The sequence below is a fragment of the Lynx canadensis genome, chromosome A1, assembly GCF_007474595.2.
Source record: "Lynx canadensis isolate LIC74 chromosome A1, mLynCan4.pri.v2, whole genome shotgun sequence".
Taxonomy (NCBI): domain Eukaryota; kingdom Metazoa; phylum Chordata; class Mammalia; order Carnivora; family Felidae; genus Lynx; species Lynx canadensis.
The window spans coordinates 125,478,341-125,492,730 of record NC_044303.2 but is presented as its reverse complement, the minus strand read 5'-3'; the positions used below and the strand labels follow the sequence as shown (position 1 = coordinate 125,492,730).

Sequence of the window (14,390 nt, the reverse complement as noted above, 5' to 3'; positions counted from 1 at the left end):
CTAATTACTTTCTTTTTATGTTGTGAATACATCTAATAGAACAGAAACTCAGTGAGAGTAGGACCTTGCTATCTTGTTTCACCTTTCAAAACAGCTAGACTCAGAGCCAGTCAAATATATACTGAATGAAGAACGAACATATACAAATAATAAATTACCAGAGATGAACCACAAGAAAAAATGCCAAGATCAGTAAGATTTTACCCGAGACCAATTTTTCATGCAACTAGAGAAGCAGTGTGTTTAGACAGTCACACAGTGAGATTTAAAAATAAAGAAGAATTAAGAAAATTCTGAATTTTTGTAGGGCACCTGAGTGGCTCAGTCGGTTAAGCATCTGACTTCAACTCAGGTCATGACCTCACAGTTAGTGAACTCGAGTCCTGCAGCAGGTGAGCACGAGCCCCAATTCAGATGAGCCCCACTTCTCTCTACCTCTGCCCCTTGTGGGATTCTCTATCTCCCCCCTGCCCCGCATCATTCACTTGCACGTGTTCTCTCAAAAAAAGGAGGGGAAGGGAGGGGAGGAAAGGGAGACAGACATACAGAAAGAAAGAAAAAATTCTGTTTGTAACTAGTTCATAATTTGTTTTTAAGAGTGGAGTTAACTCTTCTAATTGTATCTGACCTAAGCCAACAAGTGGTTTACCTTCCCTAACCACTCAGAAACTTTTGAATAAAGTAGCTGAAAGACAAGGAGAACTATCCTGGAAGTAACTTAAGAGTAATATACGAATGGGGGCACCTGGGTGGCTCAGTCAGTTAAGCGTCTGACTTCACCTTGGGTCTGATCTCACCATTAGTTGAGTTCAAGCCCTGCATCAGGCTGTGTGATGACAGCTCAGAGCCTGGAGCCCACTTCAGCTTCTGTGTCTCCCTCTCTCTCTGCACCACCTCCCACTCACATTCTGTGTGTGCGTGTGTGTGTGTGTGTGTGTGTGTGTGTGTCTCAAAAATAAACGTTAAAATAATTTTATAAAAAAAAGGTAATAAATGAATAAAACATTACTTAAAAGAGACAGTCTAAATAAAATGTACTAGTAAAATATTCTTTCCAAAAGCTTAAAAGCTTTTCAGAGATGTTATGATGCACTTACAAAAAAACTAGCAAGCTCAGTCATTGTTTCTAAGGGAAACTGTTCAAATTTAAGGAATAAAATGACACAGATTTATCAAAAGTTTTTAAATGATTATATGGTTAAGACACAGGAGTAAGTAGGAGGAGGGAGAGGAATTGAGGAAAGAGAATTATATAAACAAAGAGCCTCACAAAATGTTGAAGATTAAACATAACTGAACCTACCAACTGTGATTTCTATAGATATGAACCATAGTGATAAATTCTTGTAAGAAAGCCTTGATGTTAAAATGGCGCTTGCAGAAACCTCATTTGTATTAAAGTTACAAGAAACTTACAAAATCCTCAGCCTCAAACTGTTTGCGTTCTCTCTTGTCTTCTTTCCTCCCTGCTTCATTGTCAGGTATGCTGTTTTCATGTAGTCCTTGGCTTTTCCCAGAATGGAAAATACTGCTACGAGAACGAGAACTTCCACCATGGTATCCCCCTCGATGATTTATGTTTTCAGTACCATTTCTTCCATGCATCCGCCATCCATTTTTTTCTTTCCTTCCAAAGTTACCTTATTTAAGAATGGTAAAGTAACATAAATTCAAAGATGGCTCTGGTTAACTACTGAATCACAAAACATTCTTAAAACAACATGAAGAAAACCATCCTACACTCTCACTTCTTAGCAAATTTTACCTCCATTAGGACGTCCAATACCAGAATCAAAGCCATCTGAAGAGTTGTGTCGTCGACGATTCACATCGTAACGATTTTCTGTCCATGAAAAATTTTCAGAATGCTTCTCAAAATTCAGTGACGACTGAAACAAATCATAAACACATACATGAACATACACATAAAACCTAAATATAACTTTAAAAACTAGTAATAATCCGGCCTACATTATTTCCAAGAATTCTAAATGGTTAAGAACATTCTGTATTTACTGTCCATGTATTTGGTTAACTGGTAACTTATTAAAAGATGGATTCCACTGCTGGTCTATTTTCCTTGTCTAATGGAAGCTATTTTCAAAGAGCTTAACAACCACATCTACTTACCCAAAAACTTTAAAAGTAAAATACCACTGTAAGGGAAACAAGGCAAAACGTAGTACACTTCTCTTAAGTAACAGAATTTGACATTCTGTATCATACATTACTTAATTTAAATATAAATGGCTCAAGATTTTCTTGAACAACAGAAAGTTATGGCAAATGAAGCTTAAGTTCTATTTTAAGTTCTCCAGATTGATTTCCAAAGTCCTCTTCCCCAAAACAAGTGTTTTGTGAAAATTATCTAAAGAACGTATAGAGGCACCTGGCTGGCTCAGTCAGTGGATGATGTGACTATGGACCTCGGGGTTGTGAGTTCAAGCCCCACAATGGGTGTAAAGATTACTTATAACTAAAATCTAAAAAAATAATAATTATTTATAAAAACTATTTTTAAAAATTAGGGATTTACAAAGAACATAAAAAGCCACAACTGTTTTTAAAGGTTGCTCTTCTTCCCCAGTATTAACCCATGAATCTGATAAAATCACAATCAAAACTTCCAACTTTTTAATTTTACCTTTTTATTTATTTATTTTTCAACGTTTATTTATTTCTGGGACAGAGAGAGACAGAGCATGAACGGGGGAGGGGCAGAGAGAGAGGGAGACACAGAATCGGAAACAGGCTCCAGGCTCCGAGCCATCAGCCCAGAGCCTGACGCGGGGCTCGAACTCACGGACCGCGAGATCGTGACCTGGCTGAAGTCGGACGCTTAACCAACTGCACCACCCAGGCGCCCCAAAACTTCCAACTTTTTAAATGCCCTGACCATTTCTCTGGGTTGGACTTATGTTATAACCATCTCCAGGACAATGAGCAGAGTACATCAGTTGAAATGTAAACCACTGCACATACTGGGTCATCCCCTGGGCCTTTCCACATTGCCACTGTGGGACCTTGTGGTATCATTCCCCTATTGCCCCAGCCTCATCTTGATGCTGTTTATTGTGCCATGAAAGATAGTCCTTGACCATCTCAGGTCTTCACCAGCATCCATGAAACAACAACAGGCTACCATGCTAGGCCTGCAAGTATGATAAAAACACAAACCGTTCACAGACCCTAACAGTTTTGGTGATGAGGATGCAACACTAACAGAGCTAAAATTCTCTAGAAAAAAATTAAAACAAGGGTCTGCAGGCCAGATTAGGGTAAGAGAAGACTCTCACGATCCTGGCAGCAACTGCTATCATCCAAGTGATAGGTGGAAGTAAGCATCCCTCAATGTTTAACAGCCAAGTGGCAAGGAGTAGAATTGAAACAAGGCACCCAAACAGTGCCTTAGTTGTTCTAATTCTCCCGTGAATGGTAGAACAAAGGGATTTTTTATTATGACTGGGGCCCCAAGTGAAAGGCAATACTGCTGTGGCTGCTGAGCCAAAGCAACTCCACACTGAAATAAATGGTGTCAGCAATGAGGATAAATGGAGTTTTAGGAAGATTAAAAACTCATGAGAAGGAATTATGTTAACACTACTGACTTCTTGGAAACAAAGTAAATGCAGAGCCTAGCATGCTGGAGTGGAAGTGTTCTGTGCCTTCTGTACTCCCTGATCCCCACCCCCCACTTCCCACTACATCAACCTTAGCAACTTTAATGAGAATGTCAAGTACACTGATAGTTAAGGAAACTGACAAACTTCTATAGCTCTGCTAGACATACATGCTCAAGTCACCATCTCACTCCCATGAGGAGCAACAAAGTACTAAGCGAAGGGTGGCTGAAAATACTGAGGAATGTGGGGCAAAGCCAAGTCAATGTGGTGTATGGGGGGAGGAAAGGCCCCATCCTGGGTGTTTGATGAGGCCAAAAGGTACACAAGAGAAGAGGCAACATCAACTCTGAGTTGAGGAATCAGAAAACAAAAAGCCTACAAGCCACCCATGCAATGCCCAAAAGAGTGGTTTTCTCCTCCACCCTGTACTTTCCCTCATTCACAGATGAAGAAATCATTTCCTGAAAGCTTAGAGTGTAACCTTAAAGCGCATGGACGAAACTTCTCCGTCAGTGTCACTATAGTGAGAAAAGATGCCACTAAAACCCAATTTGACTGATTTTGGAGTTTGGAGAAAATTCAGCAGTAGGAAAGGGAAATTAAAGTGATCTTGCAGGTGGGGCCTTTAGGCCAATTCAATTTACCATTGTTTGTTGTGTTTTAACTTGGTACTAATGTTACATGCTTGTAATGAAAATGCTCAAGATTCTTCCATTCAGGGATATGACAGGATGACAGGTGATTTCTGTCCCCCTTCCAGGTCGTCTAGCAGAAACACCAAAGCCTCTCAAAAGAAAGAAAAAATATCAGAGACAGAATTGAAGATTTGATGGGTAATGGGATACTCAGAGAGGCTACTTCCTAGTACAGAAGTGCCATGTGCCTGACACATACATCCCCTTTCTAAAGGGAATATGGCTCTTGCCCTACTGCTGAGCTCTTAAAGTGAACTTAAACTAAGAACAAAAAAAGGGGCCCATTAGGGCTCTCAACCTAATGAAAAGTATTTGAGCATGCAGCTGACCTGACTACTGGGACATTTGTTTTGCACAAAGAAGTGGCAACTACCCTTTACAGTAAACCTTATTCCTCTGCCTGCCACCTTAACAAGCTCCTGGTTCAATAAGGCTCTCAAATCATAGTTCCCTTAATTCCCCGGGGTCTGGTTCAACTAGGTTAAGAGAGGACAGTGTCCACTGGGTGGCAGCAGCCATCCAGCCTCAACAACTCTGGAAGACCAAATGGATTGTCAGTCAGCACAAAGGGCTAAAATGAAAAGCAGGACCCTGACCTTAGATAAGCTTTAAGGACTAGACATTTTCTATTATTTTTCTGCCTCTTCGACTGTTGCCAACGTCCAGTCATCTGGCCAGTCACCTGAGAAACTAGAGACTGGCAGATTAAAGGTAATTCTTTGGAGTCACAAACTGAAACTATAGCTGATGAGACAATCTGAGTCACTCAGATGCTCACAGTAAGATGCGCTAGCATAAAGAACTAAAATCAGAATACTGCTGAAGTCTGTAGCATGCTACCTAGATCCACCACACCAGACCTGTAACAATCCACTACCATAGACTGGTCACAAAATAAACGACTTTTCCCTTCTGATGCAGAAGCCACCTCTGCATGCCAGCCTGAGACTCCTGCCAACAGCTCATCTACTTGTCGTGCTGCAAAGGAGGCTGCAAAGGAGGCCACGTTACACAAGAGGAACTGCATCAAATCATTGATCACTTCTTGGAGCTATCTATAGTGTTTCTTCACTGTTGAAATTTTTTCAGGTTACAGTGTTGTTGCTGCAATCTGACTGGCTAACTCTAACTCTGGTCACACTACTGTGACCCTTGAAATAAATCCATGTCATGTTTTTGGTATTCCAAGCACTAACATTCCAGTAATAGTACATCTTTTGTCATAAAGTTCAACCTGCAATGGGTCGATATTCAAATACTAAATGGACACTCTATACCCTCTACTATCCGCAGGCATCCAGTATTGTCAAGCAATACTCAACATTCAACTCTGGACAATCTACAACTCTACATTCCTCATTTCACACACCTTAATGAGACACTTTGGTCAATGAATGCAACAAACCCATAAAGAAATCATCTTTTCTTAGCCATTTCCTAGGTAGTATTTAGGATTTTAAAAAATGAGGAGATAATACAGACCTATTTTTAAAATATCAGGATCCTGGGGGCACCTGGGTGGCTCAGTCAGTTGAGCATCTGACTCTTGCTTTTGGCTCTGGTCTTAATATCACAGGTTCATGGGATCAAGCCCTGTGTCAGGCTCTGCACTGACAACGTGGAGCCTACTTGGAATTCTCTCTCTCAAAAATAAACAACATAAACTTTAAAAAACAAAATACCAGGATTTGCCCTGATTATCCCTTGACATGTTGTTTCTTTCTCCTAAGAGAAACTGCAGGCCAATGTACCTCTCAGGGTGATGCACTGGCCAAAAAAGAAATCTAAGGAATTCAAATAATCTGGTTTGGCCACCTGGATTCTCTTTTTGGAGGGAGATGGTCCTGTATCTGAAGACAGTGACCATTTGTGTGACTATCTCTCACCCAGTCCTCAGTAAGGTCCAATGTGGACTAGGGTGAGCAATATGATACATCACTGCAATTACGTAAAAATGTCCTTTGTTCCACTCACATCCAATTCTTCCAAACCAAAAAATCTGGGTACAAGTAGGGAATTTTCTTTTAAGTGAAGTCAGCTATCCAAATGAGACACATAAGGGGTGCCTGGGTGGCTCAGTCAGTTAAGTGTCTGACTTCGGCTCAGGTCATGTTCTCACAGTTCATGGTTCGACCCCCACATCAGGCTCTGTCCTGACAGCTCAGAGCCTGGAGCCTGCTTGAGATTCTGTGTCTCCCTCTCTCTCTGCCCCTCCCCTGCTCACACTCTGTCTCACTCTCTCTCTCAAAAGTAAATAAACATTAAAAAAACAACAACAACAAATGAGACACACCAATTTCATGGGTGTAAAAGAAAAAACGCTAGGGGCGCCTGGGTGGCTCTGTTGGTTGAGGCGTCCGACTTCAGCTCAGGTCATGATCTCACAGCTTGTGGGTTCGGGCCCCGTGTCGTCGGGCTCTATGCTGACAGCTCATAGCCTGGAGCTGCTTTGGATTCTATGTCTCCCCGTCTGCCTGTCCCCCACTCACACTGTCTGTCTCTCTCTCTCAAAAATAATAAAATAATATTAAAAAAGAAAAAACCCTAACATCTGTAGAGGGAACATCTTTGACCCCAGAAAGTACTGGAAGAAAGGAAAACAATTAATGCTCTAACCCCTAGAAACAGCACCAAGGCCTGAGTCAAACAGAAACGGAGAAGAAAACACTCATCTACTGCTAGAAGGATCATCCCTACTCATACTTCAAAATCAGAAAAACTCATGTGGCCATAAACAATCCTTAAATATTCGCCTGTGCCTGATATCAACAGCAGCTCCTGAAAGTCAATGTGTAAAAAACGCTTAAAAAAAATGGTTTCATTCTGATAAAAATTCATGATTCTCCCAACACCTGAGCAGTATTCTGTTATGCCACATGTGGCAAATGATGCTGCAAGTAATGGTGACACCGTCTATGCTTCTTAACCGAACTAATGTAAAAGTTATCCAAAACAAGCTTAATAACAAATCCCTAACTAAACTGATGTGTACCCCTTCAATGTTTCTATGTGAGGGAAAATAAGTCACAGATTGTCTTCTATTAAGGATGAGAGTTGATTTTTGGACCACCTATTATCCTTATAAATGTAGGTTAATGACACCAAAATTCAGATCAGTTTAAATTCTCGAGTGCATTTTAATGGATAATACAGCAGGCGTAGACCATATACTGTCTGGCTGAAAAATTACCTATTGATCCACTCTAGGACTTGTTCACATCCAGCTGAATCCTGGCCTCACCTGGCTGTTAGGGATGTTAACAGTAGCCTTAATTAAATGCTGTTTAAGACAATTAAATGAATTTTGTTCTAGCCTCTATCAAAATAATCAGAGTGGCTGGCTGAATGGTAGTCATATGAAAATACAAGTTTGGCCAAGAACACACAGAGCTGATTGTAGAGCTGTTGGGACAGGCAATCCACCATGGACGGTGAGCATTTCCTTCTGTTCTAATATGCCAAAAATGCAAGACCTTCACTGCTCTTTCTATGGCCCATTTCTCAAGGTGACGTTTGCAGTAAGCACCATTTGAGGGATGATAGGTAACATCCTTCTCTGGGACAAAGAGCAGGCTTATTATAAATTCCCCACTCAGCACCAAGGGTAGCATCCACGTGGGCCCTTCCACGTCAACTACCCAAAGTTTTAGGGGGCATAATCATACCCCTAAGTATGCCAGTATCATACTTGTCATGCTAATAAGTAATAAAGCTCTTGGTCACTGACTCAGCAGTCTTCTCCCTGCATCTATATTACCTTGCAAGTAGGATAAAACCCAGATCCTTCACAGATTGACATATAGTCAGCAAAGTAACGTAAGAATAAGACCTATAACTAACGGGGGGAAAAAAAGAGAAATACAATAGGACTAAAAAGGTAGCTAGGAAACTTATTATTTGTGAATAAATGATTGCCCAGGCTTAAAAATCCAAAATATAACACAGGGTAAGAATTAAAGTTGCTAGATACAATACTAGCACAAGATACAATATATCTGTAACGAACAGTAATAATAAAGTCTTTTATTTTTTTTTAATGTTTATTTATTTTTGAGAGAGAGAGTGAATGAGCAAACCCATGAGAGGTAGGTAGAGAAAGGGACACAGAGGATCCAAAGCAGATTCTCTGATGCACAGCTCAAACTCACCAACTGTGAGATCATGACCTTAGTCAAAGTCGGACTGGACACTTAACCTAATGAGCCACCCAGGCACCACTTACTATTTTTTAAGTAAGCTCTACACCCATTGTGGGTCTTGAACTCACAACCCCAAGATCAAGAGTCACATGCTCTTCTGACTGAGCCAGCTATGCGCCCCAGTGATAAATCTTTTTAAAATACTGTTTAAAATAGCAACAAGTACTGTGAAATACTTGAATATACCTAATTCATGAAAAACTGGAAAAAAACTGTAATTTTAAAGACATTAAAGATGACCTATACACATATATACATATAATATATACATACATGTGTGTAATGATGTGTATAATTTTGTCCTAAACTAATAAGAGAAAAAAAAGCAACCCAAAAGAAATTAACAAATGACGTGAAGAGGCATTTCACAGAAATGTTAACTCCTTGTCCAAGAAACAAGGATTTGCAGAGAAGTTAACTGTGATAAAATTTTGGCAAGAATTAAAGACAATAGTTCTACACAGCATACAAGAGTATACATCACTACACCACACAAAAATGAATTTGGCAATATCTAACCAAGTCCCAACAATTTTTCTTCTAACTGTAAGTTGGAGCCTTCTATTGAAACTGGTCCACAGAGAAGCAGAAATCAGCATCACTTTGAAGAATGTCGGAATTAGGGTCTCATCCAAGAACTACTGAAATCAGAATCTGCATTTTAATAAAATCCCCACGTTATTTTCTTATCCATTCAAAGTGTGAGGAAGGGCGCTTGGGTGGCTCAGTCAGTTAAGTGTCTGACTTCGGCTCAGGTCATGATCTCGCAATTGGTGAGTTCAATCCCCACACTGGGCTCTGTGCTGACAGCTCAGAGCCTGGAGCCTGTTTCAGAATCTGTGTCTCCCTCTCTCTCTGTCCCTCCCATGCTCATGTTCTGTCTCTGTCTCTCAATAATAAATAAATGTTTAAAAAAAAAAAAGTGTGAGGAGCAGTGCAGTGACCTAAAAAATTCTTAATTCATGTGTACAAGGACATATTACGAGAACATTCCAACGGAGTGACATTTTAAACAATCTAAACTTAAATGGACAAATTAAATCTAATACAGAGACAAAAAATAGGATACCATATAGAGTTTTAAGATAATTACACTAATTCTGCAGATATCAACATGGGAGAAAATTTTTCAAAAATATAATGAATGTAAAAGATGCAGACCTTATATAAACGATAATTACTAATAAAAAACATATATAACAATACTATTTGACATTTGCATATGTAGTTATAAGAACATGCACTGAGAACACCTGGGGAAAATAAAAACAAAGGACCGTGATGAAATAACAACAGTGGACTTCACTGCATACATAATACCTTACTTCCCAAAGAAATAAAAGCTGACATAGCAAAATGTTAAGAAAGGACTGTGTTGTGTTTTTAATAAGTATTCATTTAATTATTATCTGTACTCCTTTGTATGCTCGAGTATTTCATTAAAGTATTTTACATGGTGGGGCACCTGGGTGGCTCAGTCAGTTAAGCATCCGACTTCAGCTCAGGTCATGACCTCACGGTTTGTGGGTTTGAGCCCCGCAACAGGCTCTATGCTGAACGCTTGCTCAGAGCCTGGAGCCTGCTTCAGGTTCTGGGTCACCTCTCTCTGCCCCTCCTCTGCTCGTGCTCTCACTGTGTCTCTCAAAAATAAATAAATGTAAAAAAAAAAAAATTCGACATGGTTTTTTAAAGTCACTTTTTTTTTAATTTTTAAAATTTTTTTTAATATTTATTTTTGAAAGAGAGAGACAGAGCGCGAGTGGGTTAAGAGGCATAGACAGAAGGAGACAGAATCCGAAGCAGGCTCAAGGCTATGAGCTGTCAGCACAGAGCCTGACGTGGGGGGCTTGAACTCATGAAGCAGGGCTTGAACTCACGAACCCCAAGATCATGACCTGAGCCAAAGTTAGACGCTTAACTGACTCAGCCACCCAGGCACCCCTCTACATGATTTTTTAAAGAATTATCAAAACATGTACTGAATTCTTCAAACACTACATTGGTACACTTGAAACTAATATAACACTGCATGTTAACTATACAGGAATTAAAATAAATGTAAGAAGAATTATCAAAACAAATATTTACTACATACAGCAAATTCTCCAATATGAAAAAAGATGTTGCAAATCACTAAGAAATAGATCACATGAATAAGCAGTTCTTTTTTTATTTATTTGAGAGAGAAAAAAAAGAGAGTACATGGATAAGAGTGGGGAAGGGGCAGAAAGAGAGACAGAGAATGAATCCCAAGCATGATATGTGCTGTCAGCAGAGCCAAAGCCAAGACTCAATCCCACAACTGAGAGATTATGACCCGAGCCAAAATCAAGAGTTGGACGTTCAACAGACTGAGCCACCTAGGTGTCCCTGAACAAGCAGTTAAGAAACTCTTCGTAACACCAAAATACACTCAACCATAATTAAACAATGCAAATCAAAACAATGAAGTACTATTTTACATCTAATTTCACAGAATGTGAAAACATCCAGTTTTGCCAAAACTGAGAACACTAGCCCCCCTCATAAAATTTGAAAGCAATTACACATTACCAACCAAAATGTACAAACCCTCTGATCCACTGATTATACTGCTAAATTTCACCCTACAAATATATCTGAGAGATGCCTAAACCTACAGCTGAGTCCATTAATATGTAAACTAATTAAATAACCCATGTAGAAATATTCAATAAAAGATTACACAGGCACTGAATAGTTCAATCTGTATGTACTGATGATCATAGAAAGATATTGGAGAGGCCATCTCTGAAGAAAATTTCATTTATCCAAACCAGAATAAAGATATTCTGGTGTAAGGGCGCCTGGCTGGCTCAGTCGGTTAAGCGTAGGACTGCTGGTTTCAGTTGAGGCCACAATACTACAGTTCAGTGCATGGGATTGAGCCCTGCATCGGGCTCTGCACTGACAGCATGGAACCTGCTTGAGATTCACTCCCCCCACTCCCATCCCCTGTCTCTCTCTCTCTCTCAACCCCTCCCTCTCTTCCTCTCTCAAAATAAACTTTGAAAATACGTATATTCTGATGTTTACACAAAAGCATTCTAGTATTTAACAAAAGCATTTACATAAAAGCACTTTTGAAAATTAGGCTACTACCTGGACTCCTATCCTAGCTTTAGCACTTTGGGGCACATATTCCTCTCTCTCAACCTCAGTTCCCTCCTTTGTAAATGGGAGGGAAAAAAAAGAGAATTTACTGCCTATGATTTTTATTAGCATTCACATCAAGTGTTATATACAGTCACTGGCATATAATGAGGACTCAAAAAAAAAGCTATTACAACATCTGTAATAAGGAAGAAACCATCTCTATCGCCCTCTTTACCTTTTACATACTTTAAATATTATCCTGGATTCCTTTTAAAAAATTAATTTAGCAATGTTTTCTCAGATACTCACAATATGAGTCCCTAGTTAATAAAAACTTTACATAGTAAACAAGAAGTTTCAATGAACTCCACTACCAGTCTGACTGAACTTTCTGATCCTCTCTTTAGCCTGAACTTTAAATTCTTGATTTCAGCTCAGGTCATGATCTCACGGTTCCTGGCTTTGAACCGGAGTCAGGCTCTGCACTGACAGCACAGAGCCTGGATGGGATTCTGTCTCCTCTCTGCCCCTCCGCCCCCTCACGCTCACTCACTCTCACACAAAAATAAACTTGGAATAAATAAAAAACGTTGAAAAAAAAAATTAAAAAAATAAATAAATAAATAAACTTGGAAAATAAAAAAGTTTTGGTAAATATTAAACCACTATTTTTTAGATGCTGCCAAAAAAGAATCCATAATGCACTAATGCTAGTGACAGAAGTAACTACAGAATACTGAATATGAATATGTATTAACTGCAGTGTAAGGTCACAAGTTTAATGTCACTTTTTATTTAAGAAGAATAAAAATTCCCATATTTTCTTATTTCCTACCACCCATTTGCTCTTTTAGTATCACACCCCTGGAATCTTCCTTCTTTTTTAATTTGTTTTTTAAGTGTATTTATTTTGAGAAAGAGAGGGAGGGTCAGGGGGAGTGAGAATCCCAAGCAAGTTCTGCGCCATCTGAACAATGAGATCATGACCTGAGCCGAAATCAAGAGTCAGACGCTTAACAGCTTAAGTGACTGAGCCACCCAGGCACCTTCCCCCCTATTTTTTTTTAAGTAGGTTTCACACCCATTGTGGGGCTGCAACTGAGGACCCCAAGATCAAGAGTTACGTACTCTTCTGAATGAGCCAGCCAGGTGCCCCTGGAGTCTTCCTCCTTCTAACAATACTATGAAAGGATACTTCAGAGCAGCCTATTACAGGGATCATTTTATCATCCTTCCTTGAGTAAGACAACTAGAAGAAGATTCTAAACCAAAGAGTTATTTAAAATTTTCCAGGATCTACAACCATTTCAGTTCAGTAATGCTTCAATAATAAAATTGTTACTTTTTTTTTTTAATTTTTTTTAATGTTTTTTATTTTATTTTTGAGACAGAGAGAGACAGAGCATGAACGGGGGAGGGACAGAGAGAGAGGGAGACACAGAATCGGAAACAGGCTCCAGGCTCTGAGCCATCAGCCCAGAGCCCGACGCGGGGCTCGAACTCACGGACCGCAAGATCGTGACCTGAGCCGAAGTCGGAGGCTTAACCGACTGAGCCACCCAGGCGCCCCAAATTGTTACTTTTTAAATGTTCTTTAAAATGCAACTCAGGACCTATTAAAGGATGATAGTATCAGTAACAATTTACATTTTTTTAATGGAATAAAAGAGAACAGAAAACCACAAGAGAATATATTAGTGCACCACAGGTATACTGACTTTTGTTTTAGTTACACCTGTGTGTATACAAAAACATTATGTAAAATTTACTTTTTACTGGGTCCCAATCAACAGCTCAAGTAAAGAAGGTTATGCCAGACATATAATCAACCACATGCAGTTTATAATTTCACCACATGATGGGGCTAAAACTCTACACACCTCAGAAAACTGCTAAAATGCTCTTCTAAAAACATTCTTTTTATTTCAAGTCCTCTTATCATCCCTTCAAACAACAAATAAATGAAATAATTCTGTTATGTTGAAATAGAGAAACCCACAGTCAATTAATGTCTGTTCCACTTATTTCATAGAAGATTAAAAGGGCTCTGGCAGAAAACAAGAGGTTAATTATAAATGAGACTCGATGAATAGTGAGACTTTGAGACATGAAAGGATAAGATGGAAAGTTTAAGAAGTCATTACTAAAAGTTTTGTGTTTGTCACAAAAGGTCTGGGTAAGGTCTAAACAAATAATTTCAACCACTGCTAGTTAAGAGTTCAAATACTATTTTCTGTAGGTAATTCAGAACAAATTAGAATTGAGATTCAGAATAGGCAATCCCAATTTTGAAAATCATCATCATCATTCATGTAGACCTATATCCAGAAAGAGTCAGGTTCAGGAAAGCAGTAAGGATTTCACCACATATAAATCTCAGATTAACATCTGAACAAAGACAAAAATTAATCTCAATTTTTTGAGCACTGTAAGGGATAAATCAATGAATTCTACTCCTAAAACCAATATTGTACTTTAAATAACTATAATTCAAATAAAAACTAAATCAAAGTTTAAAACAAATAAATACATACATAAAAAAGAATTACAGATTAAAATGGCAGACCACAGGGGCACCTGGGTGGCTCAGTCAGTTAAGCATCTAACTCTTGACTTCAGCTCAGGTCAGTGAGTTGGAGCCTAACACTGGACTCTGCGCTGACAGTGCAGAGCCTGCTTGGGATTCTCTCTCCCCCAGTGTCTCTGCCCTGCCTGTCTTCCTCCCTCTCTCAAAATAAATGGATATACTTAAAAAAAAT

At 39.2% G+C, this 14,390-nt stretch overlaps 1 protein-coding gene across 4 annotated transcripts in view; it reads right to left on the bottom strand.

Moving 5' to 3' along the window:
• The window catches only part of GPBP1 (GC-rich promoter binding protein 1), a 77,792-nt gene that overhangs the window by 27,972 nt on the left and 35,430 nt on the right, over positions 1–14,390 (bottom strand). For all 4 annotated transcript variants that reach the window (XM_030321308.1, XM_030321298.1, XM_032593169.1 and 1 more), the window contains exons 4-5: positions 1,766–1,889; positions 1,417–1,640 (exon numbers count right to left, since the gene is read on the bottom strand). In XM_030321308.1, coding sequence (XP_030177168.1) covers positions 1,417–1,640; positions 1,766–1,889 — 348 coding nt within the window. The remainder of the gene's footprint in view (positions 1–1,416; positions 1,641–1,765; positions 1,890–14,390) is intronic.